This window comes from Vicugna pacos, chromosome 8, assembly GCF_048564905.1.
Source record: "Vicugna pacos chromosome 8, VicPac4, whole genome shotgun sequence".
NCBI lineage: Eukaryota > Metazoa > Chordata > Mammalia > Artiodactyla > Camelidae > Vicugna > Vicugna pacos.
The window spans coordinates 54,540,062-54,555,647 of NC_132994.1; the positions used below are offsets into that span (position 1 = coordinate 54,540,062).

At 41.1% G+C, this 15,586-nt stretch overlaps 1 protein-coding gene across 2 annotated transcripts in view; it reads right to left on the minus strand.

Moving 5' to 3' along the window:
* The window catches only part of MAP7 (microtubule associated protein 7), a 156,361-nt gene that overhangs the window by 12,124 nt on the left and 128,651 nt on the right, over window positions 1–15,586 (minus strand). For both annotated transcript variants that reach the window (XM_072965909.1, XM_072965910.1), the window contains exons 8-15: window positions 12,608–12,735; window positions 6,661–6,776; window positions 6,050–6,330; window positions 3,751–3,985; window positions 2,799–2,970; window positions 2,460–2,561; window positions 2,020–2,070; window positions 1,860–1,917 (exon numbers count right to left, since the gene is read on the minus strand). In XM_072965909.1, coding sequence (XP_072822010.1) covers window positions 1,860–1,917; window positions 2,020–2,070; window positions 2,460–2,561; window positions 2,799–2,970; window positions 3,751–3,985; window positions 6,050–6,330; window positions 6,661–6,776; window positions 12,608–12,735 — 1,143 coding nt within the window. The remainder of the gene's footprint in view (window positions 1–1,859; window positions 1,918–2,019; window positions 2,071–2,459; window positions 2,562–2,798; window positions 2,971–3,750; window positions 3,986–6,049; window positions 6,331–6,660; window positions 6,777–12,607; window positions 12,736–15,586) is intronic.

A 15,586-nucleotide genomic window follows, 5' to 3' on the forward strand; every position in this document is an offset into this window, starting at 1 on the left:
AGGTACAAGGTATCTGATAACTGAACCAAAGAAGAGACTGATAACTTAAAACCTGCCGACACTGGCAAAGCTGGTAATGGGCAACCTCTGAGAAGACTCCTGATAGGTCTGAAAAGTCACCTGCCTGCCCGCCCTAGAATTCTCTTTGGAGCCCTGGTGACACCATGCAGTCCTCAACCACATGTGGGACCAGGAGAAGAACATCCGTTAGATAATCTTCGGGACTCTTTTTAGCAGTATTAACGCAAACCAAATTTATTATGAGTGTTGATAAACCCAGGTATGACAACTGACAGATTTTACCTTCCCTCTCCCCATTGTTTATTCTCCAACTGAGGTACAAAGAATATCCAAAGAATTGATAGGGCAATAGCAGGAAGAAGAAAGATGGAAAAATAAAAAACCCAACAAGGAATCTGGCCATGCACAAAGTACAGCATCAGCTCCTCAAATAATCCTGAGTTGGTGCAATTTACATCCTAAAGTGCTCATTCTAATGACCCACTGGGTGCTATGCCTGCTTCAAGCCTACATGTATTATAACATTCTTGGAGATAACCTGATAAAAATGCAACGGGGTTAATATGCAACCACTACAGCGACTCTCCAAACAAATAAAATTAGGGCATCTTTAAAAGAGCATGAAAACCTCACTATGAAGGAATCAAGACATTGAGAAACGAGGGTAGCCTCTACTGAAATAAAACCAAATCCTGAAATACCAATATTTTACATTTGAAAACTCCTGGAGTTTACAAAGAATGTTCTTTCACATACATCACTTCATTTGATCTTCACTCCAGTCTTTAAAAAAAACCGCAAAAGCTCTGGTCCTTTCTTTTCACATTGATATTGCAGATGAGGAAAGAAGATGACTGAATACTGAACTAACGACCAACCACCTGTATGCACAATCATGAAGACCACGTGGAATCACAGAAGGAACTGACTGACAAGCTGGTGACTTGGACTTCAGCTGTGCAAACCAGGCCTATCACTCATTCTGAATGCTCCTTGGAGGTGAGGCCCTTGCCTGACCTGTTCACACTGAATCCTAGCACCTACAACAGGGCCTGGCACACAGGTTTCCAAAAATGCTTGCTGACTCCAAGATAAAGCATATTCTATCTCACAGGCCTGCAACGGAACTTAAACAAGAAAATGTACGCAGACATAGCTGACACAAAGAAGGCATTTTAATAAATAGTAATTGAATCTGAGTACTGAAACACTAAGTAAACTTTATTATTATTTACACCAAATTTGGTTTAAAATCACCAAGAAATTAACCAGCTCTGTCCAAAGCCTACAGCACATGAACTTTCTAATGAAATTTCAACACCTTTCAAATTTAAAACTCTATTCTGAAGTCAGAACTAAAAGAAATAATATTTAAACTCATTTCTGAGAACTGTCATAAGTACAAATTGTCAAAATGTTTAACGTTTTTAATAGCAAATATAAATGCAGGATCCTTCAGCAGGTAGTAAATAATAAATTAAATTTAATTTTATAAACTCAAAATTATTCTTATCATGTGTGTATACATAGCTATACAGGCATATATACATATATACACACAGATATGTACATATATACACATAGATGTATATAACATAAGATGACTTAAGATATTAAACACTCCATTAGAGTATAAACAGGTGTAAAAAAACCCTGCTAGAAATGCTAGAGATTTTTAGATAAAAGGGAGTATCTGTGGACTAGATGAGACACACCTAAGCTTCTGAGTCAATGAGTATTTTTAAAAATTTTAAATCAATCAATGATTTATCTTGACCTCTAGAGAGTCAATTCAAAAATTCTGTACTTGAATTCATTTGAGTTCACTGAATAAATACCTGTTCCTCCAGTGAGAGCTCCCTTGGTTATATCTCCGTTTCTCTGATCAACAGTTTTCTAATAAAGAAAAAAGAAAGATGTTTTAATGTTAAAATTGCAAGTGAAAGTAAACAGAAAAAAAAGCCGTTATGAATAGTTTAAAAATGGCCATCTTAATACCTTATCTGTAGCTTCTGTTCTCCTGGTTCTTTTCATAATCTCCTCAAGTCGCTGCAGGGAAGGAAGAATGGAGCAAACAGATCAGATAGAGAAAGCAAGTCTGGTGCACTTCTCTGACTAAGCAAATAGCAGGTCATTAAAACTTGTCTATTATTTTGGGAGAACACAGCTGTCTTTGTCTTAACAGGACTTATTCAAAAAAGGTGGAACTGGCTTAAGCCACATGAACTGGAAGGAACTTTATGGTGAAGGCTGAAACATGAAGACTCTTTCCTTTGGTGAAGAATATTTATACTGAGAGCTACTTTAGTTTATCTGGAATGGGCAAAACACATTTGCTTTCTGACGGCAGTAAGCTGGTGCCTCGGTCTTGAGACGGCCACAAGTCTAGAAGAATGAGAACAAAAAGTGCGCCAGGCTTCCGCGTGGGACGCTACTACCTTCTTTCTCTCCAGACGCTCCTGCTCTTCTTTCTGGAAATGCTTCTCCCGTTCCTGCCGGACCCTCTCTGTTTCTTCGCGAACACGCGCTTCTTCTTCTTTCTGAAAACAGGAAGTCGGCATCTGCTTCTTACAAACAGGCTGGATACGCCCGCTGCCCAGCGGTCCCCGGGCGCCCAGGGTTGGGGGTAAGAATGGCAGGTGGAGAACGTGCGGACCCCAAGGGCGCGCAGGAGACAGGGCACTCCTAGCGCTAAGCTCAACATCTTCCTCTACTCATCCGCGCCACCCCTCTCCGCCCCTCTCTGCCGCTCTCCGCATCTCCAGTCCGGACCCCACCTGCTTCTGGACGCGCTCCATCTCTTCCCGCTCGCGCCGCGCCCGCTCCTCCTCCTGCTGCCGCAGCTGCTCTTCCCTCTCCAGGGCTTGCTCTGCTTCCAGCCGGCGGGCCTCCTCCTCCCGGCGGGTTCTCTCTTCAGCCACCTTTTGAGCCAACTCCTCCCTCTTTTGTCTGGAAAAAGACAAAACCCAAGCTCAAGATGCATGAGGGGAGTTCCTTGGAGAGGCTCAAGTGAGTGGTTATCCCCAGGACAGCCTGCTGGGCGGTCTGGCCAAGTCTCCACTGGACACATGGGGAGCCATCCTCTCTTCCTCCTCCCCTCCACAGCCTCACGTTGCCTTCGGGTGGACAGACGCAGAATGTATCCACCAAGATTCGGAGGAGAGCTTGTTTTTCAGAAGGATCTGCAACAGAACTATCTTTAAAGGCTGAGATAGTTGGATTGTTTAATCCAGTAATGTGACTTTTGAGTAACGAATTTAACACTCCCCCCAAATATTTTGTAAATGAGAAATGGTTACGAGGAAAGATAACGAGGAAATATGGAGATGAGAGCTATGTCAAATGAAATACTCAGACCGCACAACTGTACCTCTATTGTGGTTATGACTGTGCAAATACACGTGTGTATGTATCTACTGATGTCAGCATACACACCCACACAGTGTTCACAGAGACTGGAAAGGGTTACCCAACATGTACACAATTATTGAAATCTGGTAAGATGATGGGAATTTTTTTTTCTTTAAATCTTTCTTCATCAATTTTGTCCTACTGTCATTATAATAAGAAAATGTGACTTAATAAAGTCACGTAGTGGTCAGAGGAACACCGGGGAAGAGTAACTCTGAAACAACTGATTCACCTTCAACACTACTACCACGTCTTCTGACTGAAGATTTAATCCGAGGTGTCACTAGGGTGTCTGTATGCAGTGTGTCACTCCTTTACCTTTCCAGCTCTTCCTTCTCCCTCTTCTCCCTTTCCTCCTTCTCTCTCTGCTCTCGGGCCAGCCGCCTCTTCTCTGCCAACAGCCTCGTGGCCTCTTCCGGGTCGGTGGTGCCTGCAGAGGTCTTAGGAGAAGTACTGGCAGTCACAGTGGGGGACGGGACTGGCGTGGAGGCTGAGGCTGGACCTGGCGCTGGTTCGGAGGCTGGGACTGGAGCTGGGGCTGCCGCTGGAGCAGCTGTACAAACAGGTACAAGAAGAAACCGACTGGAAACAAAAGCCAAAGAACAAGACAAAAACGAGCATTCCCCACTCCCCAGGCCTAGAATTCAACATTATAAAAGAAAAGGGAACGTTTATCACTGTGTGTTCTCACGGTTTCACTGTATTCTGTCTGTCACCGGGCAACGGATAACACAAAGCTGTGTGTGTAAGTGAGACATCCGAAGCTGACACTCTGTCACCAAGTCTTATTTTTATACAAGTTAAATCAGTTAACAACATATATCAAATGTGTACTGAGTATAGAACCTCACGTTAGGTTCTGTGGGAAGTTATACCCCCAGCAAAAAAGAAGACGAGATCTTCCATTTGCCTTTCATTGCATTAAAAAAAATTCCTTTTCTTTAGTGACTATTCATCACTAGTGGACTCAAGGCTTTTGGTGACCATTCCCAGTGCCCGTAACAGGAGCCCAGATTCAGGCTGGGAAGATGGTCCCTTTTGTCTACTCAGAGCCGTCTCCAAGTCTGAGGAAGGCAGAGCCAAGGGTCTCTTCAGCAACCCGCACCTGTATTCCTTATACAACACGGGGCTCCACTGCTAGGCCTCATGCGAAGATGTGAGATAGAAGCAGGAGTTCTCCGACCTTATTTGGACTCTGGAAAATGACCCACAGGGCTGATGTAGCAGGGAGCCCTACAGAGGCCCATGGTGATGTGTAATCTCTGGTACCTGACCACTCCAGACCCTCCTTTCAAGGTTTCTGTTTCTCCTTCTGCTCTCACACATCTTTCTTTGCTCTCAGGACACCTTCTGGCCTTTCTCTTCTTCTTCACTTCATGCAAACAAACACTGGACTCTTCCATTCCCTAACAACACTATCATTTGTCTTCAGTCATCTATTCTATCTTTGCCCCACCTTCTAACTTCAAATTAAGTCTTAAGGAGAAACTTTGGAATGAAGACAACTTGCAACAGGATATATTGAATTTCTAGTTCCAGATGATTTTAAACATCTAAATAGCACCTGGTTAGCCTGGTAGAGATGAGATCCACTGGGTCTTCTGGAAAAAATTCTGATCTCTGTCAAGCACACAGGCTAAGTGAGCCAGTGGTCCTTAAACTCCAATATGCAGAGGGTAACTGGCCACTCTAATTTAATGTGACAGTCCTGCACAGGAGTCAACAGACGAGCCTAGTATCCCCCAGAGTCCTTGGATACACTATTTATTTGATTCAGTAGGTCTGACGTAGAGCCAGGGTTCTATAGTTTGAAATATTATAGATGTGGTGGTTTAAAAATATTTGCCTAAATTCTTCGAAAATCCTCCCTTTAAAAGGTGGAGACTAATCCTCTCCACTTGAGTGTGAGTTGAACCTGGTGACTTGCTTCTGATGAACAGTGTGACAGAAACTGTGACTTCTGTGTGTGTGTGTGTGTGACTTCTGGGACTAGGCATAAAAGATAACTGTGGGTTCCTCATGATTCTCTCTCCCAGATCACTCACTCTGGGGGACGCTAGCAAGAGCAAGCGGACAGACTGTGAAGACATCAAACAATCCTCTGGAGAGGTTAACGTGTCAGGAAACAAAGACCACGTGCTGACAGCCATCGTCTGACGACCTGGCTAAGCTGCTCCTGAACTCCTGACCTAAGACTCTGCCTGATATAGTAACTTCGTTGTTTTATAAGCTGCACGGTTTGGGGATAATTTGTTACACAACAAGAGATAACTAACACAAGTGATTCTGATGCAGGTGCTCTGAATACCACATTTTGTCAAACACTGGACTCGGTCAATAAAAGGAATCATAAACCACACCTGAATTAATATGCTGTGGCTCTGACAATATACTTTTGGATGTACAATTCTTTCTTCATATATATAAGAAAATTATACTCAAATAAAGGTCCCCAAATTGGCCCTTCTGGACACGCAAAACTTCCAAGCCCTCAATAAGGAAAAATTAAAAATAAAAAAAATGAAAGAAGGAACAAGCTAAATAAAAGCTGTGCGAGAGAAAAAGTACGAGTGAGTAGAGAGCAACCCACGCCCACCGTGAGCCAGCCGCCTCCTACCAGGGGCAGCCTCTGCTTCGACGGGTGTCCCTTCTTCAACTGTGGCTTCTTCTACCTTCCCTAAAGGTGTTCTGCCCTTCAGTGAGGGCTCGTTGGCAACTTTATGAGGTTCTTTCTCAGGGTCTTTTCTGTCGGGTTCCACTCTGACTTCTCTCTTGATGGGGCGGATGTTGCCGGGGGAGGGGGGCCGGACCTGAGCAGGGGCAGCTTTGACTGATCCAGGAGACGCAGAGGTTGGTCTGGGTGTGCCAGGCAAATGGGGAAAGGACTTGGATGGGAGCCTGGGCCACAAAGAAAGTAAAGAGAAGGGCCACATTAGAACGGGCTTGCCTGAGCCTTCCTCTCCCCACGCCTCTACCATGTAATAGTCCTGGAACGCCAACAGGGAAGAGAAATGAACACACTGAACTAGGCGAATGTGTCATGTGGCAAACTCAAAAATACTCACTTTAGAGACTCATTCCAGTTTTCTTTTTTCTTGCCTCTAAGGAAAAACGTTACTCCCTAAGTGAAGGCTAAACAGTGTGGGGAGAACAGTTTCCTTTCAGAGGACACAGGCTACCAATTCTCCAACGTGGAACAACCCAGCCAGCCTCTTACATTTCACTCACCAAAGTCGGTAGGAAGCTGGAGACCTGGCTTTGGGATGAGATGGAGATAGAGCCCTTCGGAAGCTGGATGTGAGGTGGAAGGGTACATTTTCTCTCTCCCTCTCTCTTTTATAGCCCTGAGGTCAGAGAAACACAATAATTAGATTTTTCCATGAGCGGGACAAACACATTCACAGTATTCAATAGTGGAGCTGCAATCCACTCAGTGACTGGAAAATTTCCAATCTCTGACATATATATCCATTCCACCCAACAAAAGGCCTCTATTAGGTTAAAACTGAACATTAGAAATGAATTAACACAATTTGACCTAATAAGAAGGTTCTGGACATATGATCTAGACTTATATCTGTAAAACAAAATAAAACAAAAGCGCAATTTTAGAAAGCACTTACTTTGTATAGTACTTTGTTTCTAAAATTACCTGGAGCAAAATCTCTCATAGTCTGGTTTAGCCCATACAAATGTCAAAATAAAGGTCATTTCTAGTTTATTCCCCCTACCTTTATCTCTTTTCATTCCTTAGCAATTTTCTTTTTTTTTTTTCCACTCTGGAACATACTATAGCTCAGTCTTTTTTTTTTTTTTTAATTTACATGTCTGCTATATCAGACATTAATTCATTTTTTTCTTTATGCTGATGTTATACAAACAAGTCCTTCCTCACCTAGTGTCTTCTTGTCCTTGAAGGAGTAGTCAGGTTCAAGTGAGGAATTTTAATCAATTTTAGTCTTCTTCATTAGGGATGAAATTGAAATCCGAGGGTGGGCCAAAAACATCAGCCCCTCTGACTGCACACTAGGAATTCAGTCAGAGAAATTATACCTTTCCTATATTGAAATGGGCAAAAGGAAACCCAGAAGTGTACTGACAGTGTAAAGGCAACACAAGAGAGAAGGAAAAAAAAAAGGCACAATGGAAGAGAAAGACTCATTCCAAGTATCTGGAACATTGCTGGCAATGTTCTGGGGTGTGGATGGATGCTTGCTGGAGGCACCTGTGTGAATGCCTGTCAGTCTGTCGTTCTGTGGGCTTCTTGCAGGAAAGCCACCCGCAAGGGTGGAGGGCAGGAGCGGCCTCAGGGCCAGTAAGCTGGCGGGTACCTTCTGTCCCCTCCTTTTCTGCCTGGCTCAAGCAGCAACTCCCTCCTTCCTTCCCTTCCCTTTTACTCCCTTTAGCCTCTCTTCTAATTGCTTATCTCCATTTTCCCTAGTAGCATCCTAGTTGATGGACTGGGCTATAAGTGGAGGAAAAACATCCCAGTGTCAAATAATGTTTCCCCAGAACTTCTAAGTAAAATAGATCAAGAATGGGGCAGGAAAGAGCTGCGCCAAGTGGGTGCCAGCTCTGTATCACCTGCGGTTGCATGGCCACCCTTTTCCTCTGTCTCTGGTACCAGAGGCAGGCGATGGGCCTCAGAGAACAGCTGCGGTCCTTGGGTAGCAGGAGCCGCAGCCACCATATGGAACCCTCTTGACAAGTTAAGTGTACAGGGTGGCAGTTATGCCTGTGGCAAATCAATCCCCAGAGTGGAAGGCCCAGGGCTCTTCCCAAGGGACTCTGCGGTTAAGTTCCTCACGTCACATTTCTTCCTTTTTCTTGAAACATTTTAACTTAGCTTAAGTCAGATCAAAAAGAGATCTGAGTGAGAAAGTAAGTCAGGAAGGGTAACTTGTGTTATGGAGGATTTGGGGACTGATCACATCATCTGTGCCTTGATAAGACAGGCATCTGCGAACGAACCTACATAAAGGTGTATAATCCAGGGGGGTAGGTGTAGCTTAGTGGTAGAACGTGGGCTTAGCATGCATGAGGTCCTGGGTTCAATCTCCAGTACCTCCATTAAAAAAATAGTAAAAAAAAAAAAAAAAAAAAAAAGAAAAAAAAAAAGAAAGAAAATTTAATGAGGTGTATAATCCTCAGAGTCTTCTTTCTGTTAAAGTGCAATTGAACCAATTCTTTCTTCTCTAAAGCTGGCCTCCCTTTAATCATCTTAAAGAGGTAAGGGGAGCAGGAAGGAACAGTTTGGAAAAATGCTCAGTATTTGAGATAACACCCTCCCTGGCAGGTAGACACTGTTATCCTCTTAGTACTTTTAAATGTCTTTCCATTGGTCTTGCACCCAGTTACCTATTGGTGTACCACACGTGTAAAGGTGCTCCTGATTCTCATCCTGATCTGAGTTAATAGCCAACAGTCTGTACAATAATCTTTCCCGTTAACAATTTCCACAAGGCTAGAGTGGAACATGTGCAGCAAGCTGCCCACGTCAATGGTCTGGATAACTTACCATCAGGGCAAAGACTTTAACTTTACAATTAGAGTTAGGTTTAGAATGCAAACAACCCTCAAGAGAGACAACAGAGTCAGATACTCCAGGGCATCACTATACAAGAGACCAGTGATGACAGAAACGCTCTGCATTTACCCTGTCCCTGTCCAAAATGGTAGCCACTGGCCACATGTGACAATATGAATTTAAATATAAATTGATTAAAATAAAAGATAAAATTGAAAAGGAAACCAAGAAAATAATTCCATTTACAATAGCATCAAAAAGAATAAATTACTTAGGAACAAACTTAACCAAGGAGGTAGAAGACTTCCATGGTGAAACCTAGAAGGCATTGCTGAAAGAAATTAAAGAAGATACTAATAAATAGGAAGACATCTTACATTTATGGACTAGAAGACTTATTGCTAAGATGTTAATACTACCCAAAGCAACCTACAGAATCAATGCAATCCCTATCAAAAGCCCATGTCATTTTTTGCAGAAATTGAAAAAAAATCCATCCTAAATTTATATGGAAACTCAAGGGACTCTGAATGGACAAAACAATCTTGAAAAAGAAGAACAAAGTTAGAGGTCTCATATGCCTTGATCTCAGAATACATCACAAAGCTATGGTAATCAAAACAGTATGGTACTGTCATAAAGACAGACATATAGGCCAATGGCATAGAATAGAGAATCCAGAAATAAACCTTTGTGTATATGGTCAAAGGATCCTAGACAAGGGTGCCAAGATCATTTAATGGGGAAAAGACAGTCTTTTCAACAAATGGTGATGGGAAAACTGGATATCCACATGTAAAACAATGTAGCTGAACCCTTACCTTACACCATATACAAAAGTGAACTCAAAATGATTAAAGACCTAAATGCTAAAAGACTTAAAACTATAAAATTCCCAGAAGAAAATGGGAAGCAGATAATACTAGATTTGGTAATGATTTCTTGGATACAACACCAAAAGCACATGCAACAAAAGCAAAAATAGACAAATGGGACTACGTCAAACTTAAAAACTGTGCATCAAAAGATAAAATCAACAGAGTAAGAAGGCAACCTATAAAATGGGAGAAAATATTAGCAAATCATATATCTGATAAAGGATTAATATCCATAATATATTAAGATCAAATTACTAAAGATTATGATTAAAAAACTAAAGATTAAGATTGAAAAATGGGCAAAGGACTGGATTACCTATTTCTCCAAAGATGATATACAAATGGCCATTAAACATATAAAAAGATGCTCACCATAATTGACCATTAGAGAAATGCAAATCAAAACCACAGTGAGATATCATCTCACATGCATTAGGCTAGTATTTTAAAACAAATGATCAAACAAACAAAAAAACCTGAAAAAAAAAAAGTGTTGGTGAAGATGTGAAAAAAGTGGAAGACCTTATACCCTTCTGGTTGGAATGTAAGTAAAATGGTGCCATCACTATGGGAAACACTATAGCAGTCACCCAAAAATTAAAAATAGAATTATCATAAGACCCAACAATTAAGTATACATGCAAAAGAACTGAAGGCAGGATCTTCAGTACAGAGATTATCTGTACACTCATGTTCAGGGCAGTGCTAGTCACAATAGCCAAAAGGCAGAAGCAACTCAAATGTCCATCAACAGATGAACAGAATAACAAAATGTGGTGTGTATATACATATATACATGTGTGTATTTACATAACATACTCACTTATATGTGTAGATACACACACAATGGAGTATTACTAGCCTTGTAAAGAACGGAAATCCTGTCACATGCTATAGCATGAAGAACAGACCTTAAGGACATTACGGTAAGTGAAATAAGGCAATCACAAAAAAGACAAATCCTGTATGATTTCATGTGTATGAGGCATCCAGGGTAGTCAAATTCATAGAAACAGAAAGTCGAATGGTGGTTGCCAGGAGCTGGGGGAGGAAAAAATGAAAAGTTGTTGTTTAATAGCTAGAGTTTCAGTTTTAGATTTTAAAAGTTCTAGAGACTGGCTGCACAACAAGGTGAATACCTGTTGTACACTTAAAAATGGTTAAGATGGTACATTTTGGTAAGTTTTTTGTCACAATTAAACATTTTCAAAAAGAAAATTAAATTTAAACTTTGATCTGTCAGTCTCATAGTCACTTTTCAAGTGCTCCGCTGAATTCCACAGCACAGCTCTGGGGTATAAATAATTTGTGAGTCGTTTTCTGGCAGTAGGTATTTGCCTAAATATTGTGATCCCAGTAGATCAAATACAGAAAGAGGAGGAAGGCACTACAGAGGAAAAAAAAAAAAAGAAAGAAAGAAAAAAAGAAAACCAGTAAGAAAGTATAGGTTTTGGATCATATGATGACAAATCCCTCTCATTTAATCTGATGGCCAAGGGTCAGCTGTCATCCTTCCCTCTTGGAGTGTTCATTTTTGTTTTTATCCGTAACAAGATATTTTGCCTTTGTAAATGCTTTTCCCTACCCAGTAAGTATCCAGTGTTTGGGGCCAAAGCTGTTCTGCTTCACCATTGCTTTTTGTCCGCAGCTAGGATCTCTGAAGCACCAGTGTGCTAACTATGGAACACCTCCCAAACATCAAAGGCAGTTTCACCTTCAGCTTGAAGCGCTGGAGGCCTGACTCAATCATGAATTAAATGTTGATTCCTGAAAGCCTGAAGGGCTTGAAAGAAAATTGCCTGTAGGCAAAGCCATCAAGCTCTCACAAGCCTTAAATTATCCTCAAAAGTCTAAGCAAAATCCTTTTAAGTGTCCATCAGCTTTATAAATCAGAATTGCTCTGGGAAGTTAAGATTGAGATTCCAGCTTTTCAATTAAACGAGCCATGCTATTACCATGAGAGAGAGGCAAAGAGATCTTCTGGTTGACTGGGGAGTCCTTTAAGACTAAAGTGCAATGTCTGAAGACCACGGAACAATGTCTACATCTTTCAACAGCTACCAAATAACACACAGTTTAAAACAAAGAAGAAAGATTCCTGGAGACATACAAGTGACCTCACTGCACTTCTAGCATGGTGAAAATTAGCGTTAGCTCAGCCACCTTGCCAGGAATAACAAGTACAAATTACATTCTTCACTTGCAAACTTTGAGGCCATAGCACAGCCCAATGGCCTTTCAAGAATTACTTAGTGACTAACTAGTGTTTTCAAAATACTTCGTTACTACATTTTAAGATCTGGACCATGACAGGAATTAGCTAGACAGACAAAAATGCTTTCTCTTGCTTTTTTAGTGAACTGCATTTAGAGTTCAACCAGCTTCCGGAGACGATTGGAATAAAATGCAGAGGTAGCAGTTCAGGCCCTCTTCCCCTTCAAAGGCTTTCTTACATTCAGAGATAAAGTGTGCTGGCATTGTACTTATTTGTAAGGAGGCACCCACACAATGGTTCTGCCGCCAGACATGCTTGAACAAAGAATAGTTTTCCTTTTCAAACTCAAATTTTCCGGGGGAGCAAAAGTCCCCAAATGGAGAGGAAGTGTGGGGACAGCACCGCCCAGCCAGCCAGATTCAAGACTGGTGGGATGGATAGGGGGATGGATGTCACCAGCGCCCGCTCCTGCATCCACACACTGCACCTCGGGGCGGTGTCCACTCTGCACAGAAACAGCACCGACTCGCCAGGCTGCTCCCAACCGCTACTCACCGCTGTGCCGTGAACAGTCCTCCTTCGCGCGGAGCCCTCGGGCGCTGTTACAAAGAATTTTGGTCGCTCCGTCGGATTTCTAGAGTGTGCAGCTTTGTAGGGCATGATGTTGATGGGGCTGCAAGATGCTGAACGAGGACAAATGGGGATAACTAGGGTGCAGGTGATTGTTTTACACACAAGAGTGCCAGAGGAGCAGTTGAAGGAAAGCCAAAAAGCAGGAGCAGGAAGAGGAGCAAAGCGGAGATAGAGAGAAAAGTAGGGAGAAGATGTTATTACCTAAAGGTGTCCAGAACCATCATACTCAACTCTCCTCACGGTCCTGTCAGTTTACTGCGTGTCCAAAGGAGGGCACGTCCAAGTGAAAAATCTGGAATATATAAGCTATTTGGCTATTTAAATACTGACTAAAGATACAGACAGATGTCAGCCAATAATTACAGAAAGCAATGGCCTTATGTTCCTATGAACAGATGGTTCTGGTAAAACGCTATATTAGTGACAGATAATTTTAAGATAAGGATTGTTTATAATCAGATTTTTCCTAGTTAGCTTTAAGATGGAACAAAAGGTGGAAAGACAGCAAGAGAGCAGCAGGCAAGCAAGATTTACTACAACTATTTCGGGAGTAAAATTCAACAGCCAGTGGGAAAAAAGCAACTGAATTTTTAAAATGTTACTTGACCAAGTCTTATCGGGTGCTAAGACTTGTTACAAGAACAACTAATAATTTCCACGAAACCAAAATTCTGCAAATGTTTTATCTATCTAAAGGCAAATCAAATGCATGTTTCTGGGTTTTCCCAAAAGCCAAGGCATTTGATAGTTCATAACAAGCAGCAGAACGTATGGGGAAATGGAATGTCATCATTTAAAACAGTGAATAGAACATACATATGTTAGAATTATCCAAAATAAAGTTGAATCATGAATAGGTGTTACAGTTTTACTCAAGATGGAATATATATATATTTAAAAACCACATAGTTTCTGGCTATTCACCTTCAAAGGAATGTTGTCATTAATCAAGTGATTCTGAGCAACAGTGGGTTTAAAGAAACTTATATAACACTGCATAGGTATCAGATATGTGGGTACTAATGTTCTAAGGCCCAGATCTCATCCAGAAATCTTGTTTTCCAGCAAAAAATAAGACAGTTAAATAAGACTACTGAGGGGAATACTATGTATTTCAACCACATTGTAAAATTACTTTACCCAACTCTAGCTAATGTAGCAACCCTTTAAAGACACTGTTATGTCAACTGAATAGGATTAATAAATTAAAAATTCAAAAGTTCACAGGACAAATTCAAGGTAATCTTAACTTTAGAATTATAGCTAAAATATTTGTTATTATTTTTTAATCTATAGACAGTTCTTCAGATTGCATCTTTATTTCTATGTTCTCTTTAAATGCCTTGCAGCACCTTCTGGTTATCACTGAATGGTCAAGGCAGTGGACAGACTGGAAACTGAACTCTTTTTTTCCCTATCATCTGAAAACAGAACTCTATTTCTTGGATAAGCTAAAACACTTTGCATACCCTCAGTTCTCCTTAAAAGAGTATGTGTCTTACTTGCAAGCTGACATAAAGCTTCGCTTCAGACCTTAATGGTGGAGGAAGCTTCCCTTAGTGTTGTGAAGAAGGAAGACGTCTCCTTCCTTGGCTTGTTGTGAGCACATGGATAACTATTTGAAAATAACCTTTTCTTCAGTGCCACAACAAAGCAATCGCACTTCCCAGACGAAGAAAGAGTTCATTAACGTAAACCTCAATCAAACGCCAAATGCCAATCAAACGCATTTAAAGAATATCCTGGCACAAGGCACTTCGGTGGTATTAATGACCAAGAGAGGCACACACGGCCCAGGGCACAGCCAGAGGCCATTAACCTTGCCAAAGGATCAGGAAACATTAGATAACCCTGCTCTGAGGCCATGGGTCTGACACTGAAAAAGGAATGGAGCACAGAAGTATGATTTCTTTTCCCTTTACTGGCAAGTAATAATTTTGGGGGGTATCAATGGAGCATTTCCTGAGACCATCCTGGATGTAAGGCCATCTCACCATGCCTCTGGTTCATTCTTTATCATACTGACCAGTTAACACTAAGGAAAGGAGGAAAACATCCTTAAACCTATCCAAGTGTAGTCTATGCAAAAATCCTCAAATTTAATTGTTCAAGAAACCTCCTCTGGCTAAAATAAACATTACAAATTCCTTCTAAGGCTACAGTACATGGAATTCATTGCTGTTCTTAATAGTAACTAGTGAAAAACCTGAAACTTTTAAATCAATTATTCTAATAATCTTGCCTATTTGACAAAATAGTAAGAGCAATATATAGTAGTTGCTTTTTCCCCCTAGAATGCCCTCTATATCCCAAAGTTGTTTGTAAACATGAAATTTCTTTTATGGAAATGTCTTTGAGAAAGTCTCCTACAATACTGGTATTTCTTTCTACTCTTGGTAGCATGCGTACCTTAATTTAACTCATTCAAGATTTTCTATATGAAATAATGGCTGCAGAGAATGCAGTTCAAGTGGTTAGGGTGCAGCTTAGAGAATAATTACACAGTAGAATAATAATAATATTTACTGAGTGCCAACTATGTGCAGGTACTAGTCTGAGATTTCTACATGTATTAACTCATTTCATCCTGGGCTCTAATAATCACAGGTATCTTAAATATATTTTTAAAAATGAGCAAGGAATAATCAACCCAAAGCTGTGGCCACAAGTGAGACATCTGAGACTCTGATTTCCAATTTTCAACTGCTCTTATTGCTTGTTCTGGGAGTTTGCAATCACTGAACACCCTAGAGGTAAGGATGGCTGTTTTTGATCTGCTATTATAACTCTGGCTCTGGATGTAGGTCATCCTCTTGCCAGTGGCAAGTGGATTATGAGGTGAACTTAAGGGACAACACTAAAATGGGAAGACAAGAAAGACTAATCAAGGGGAGCAGATGG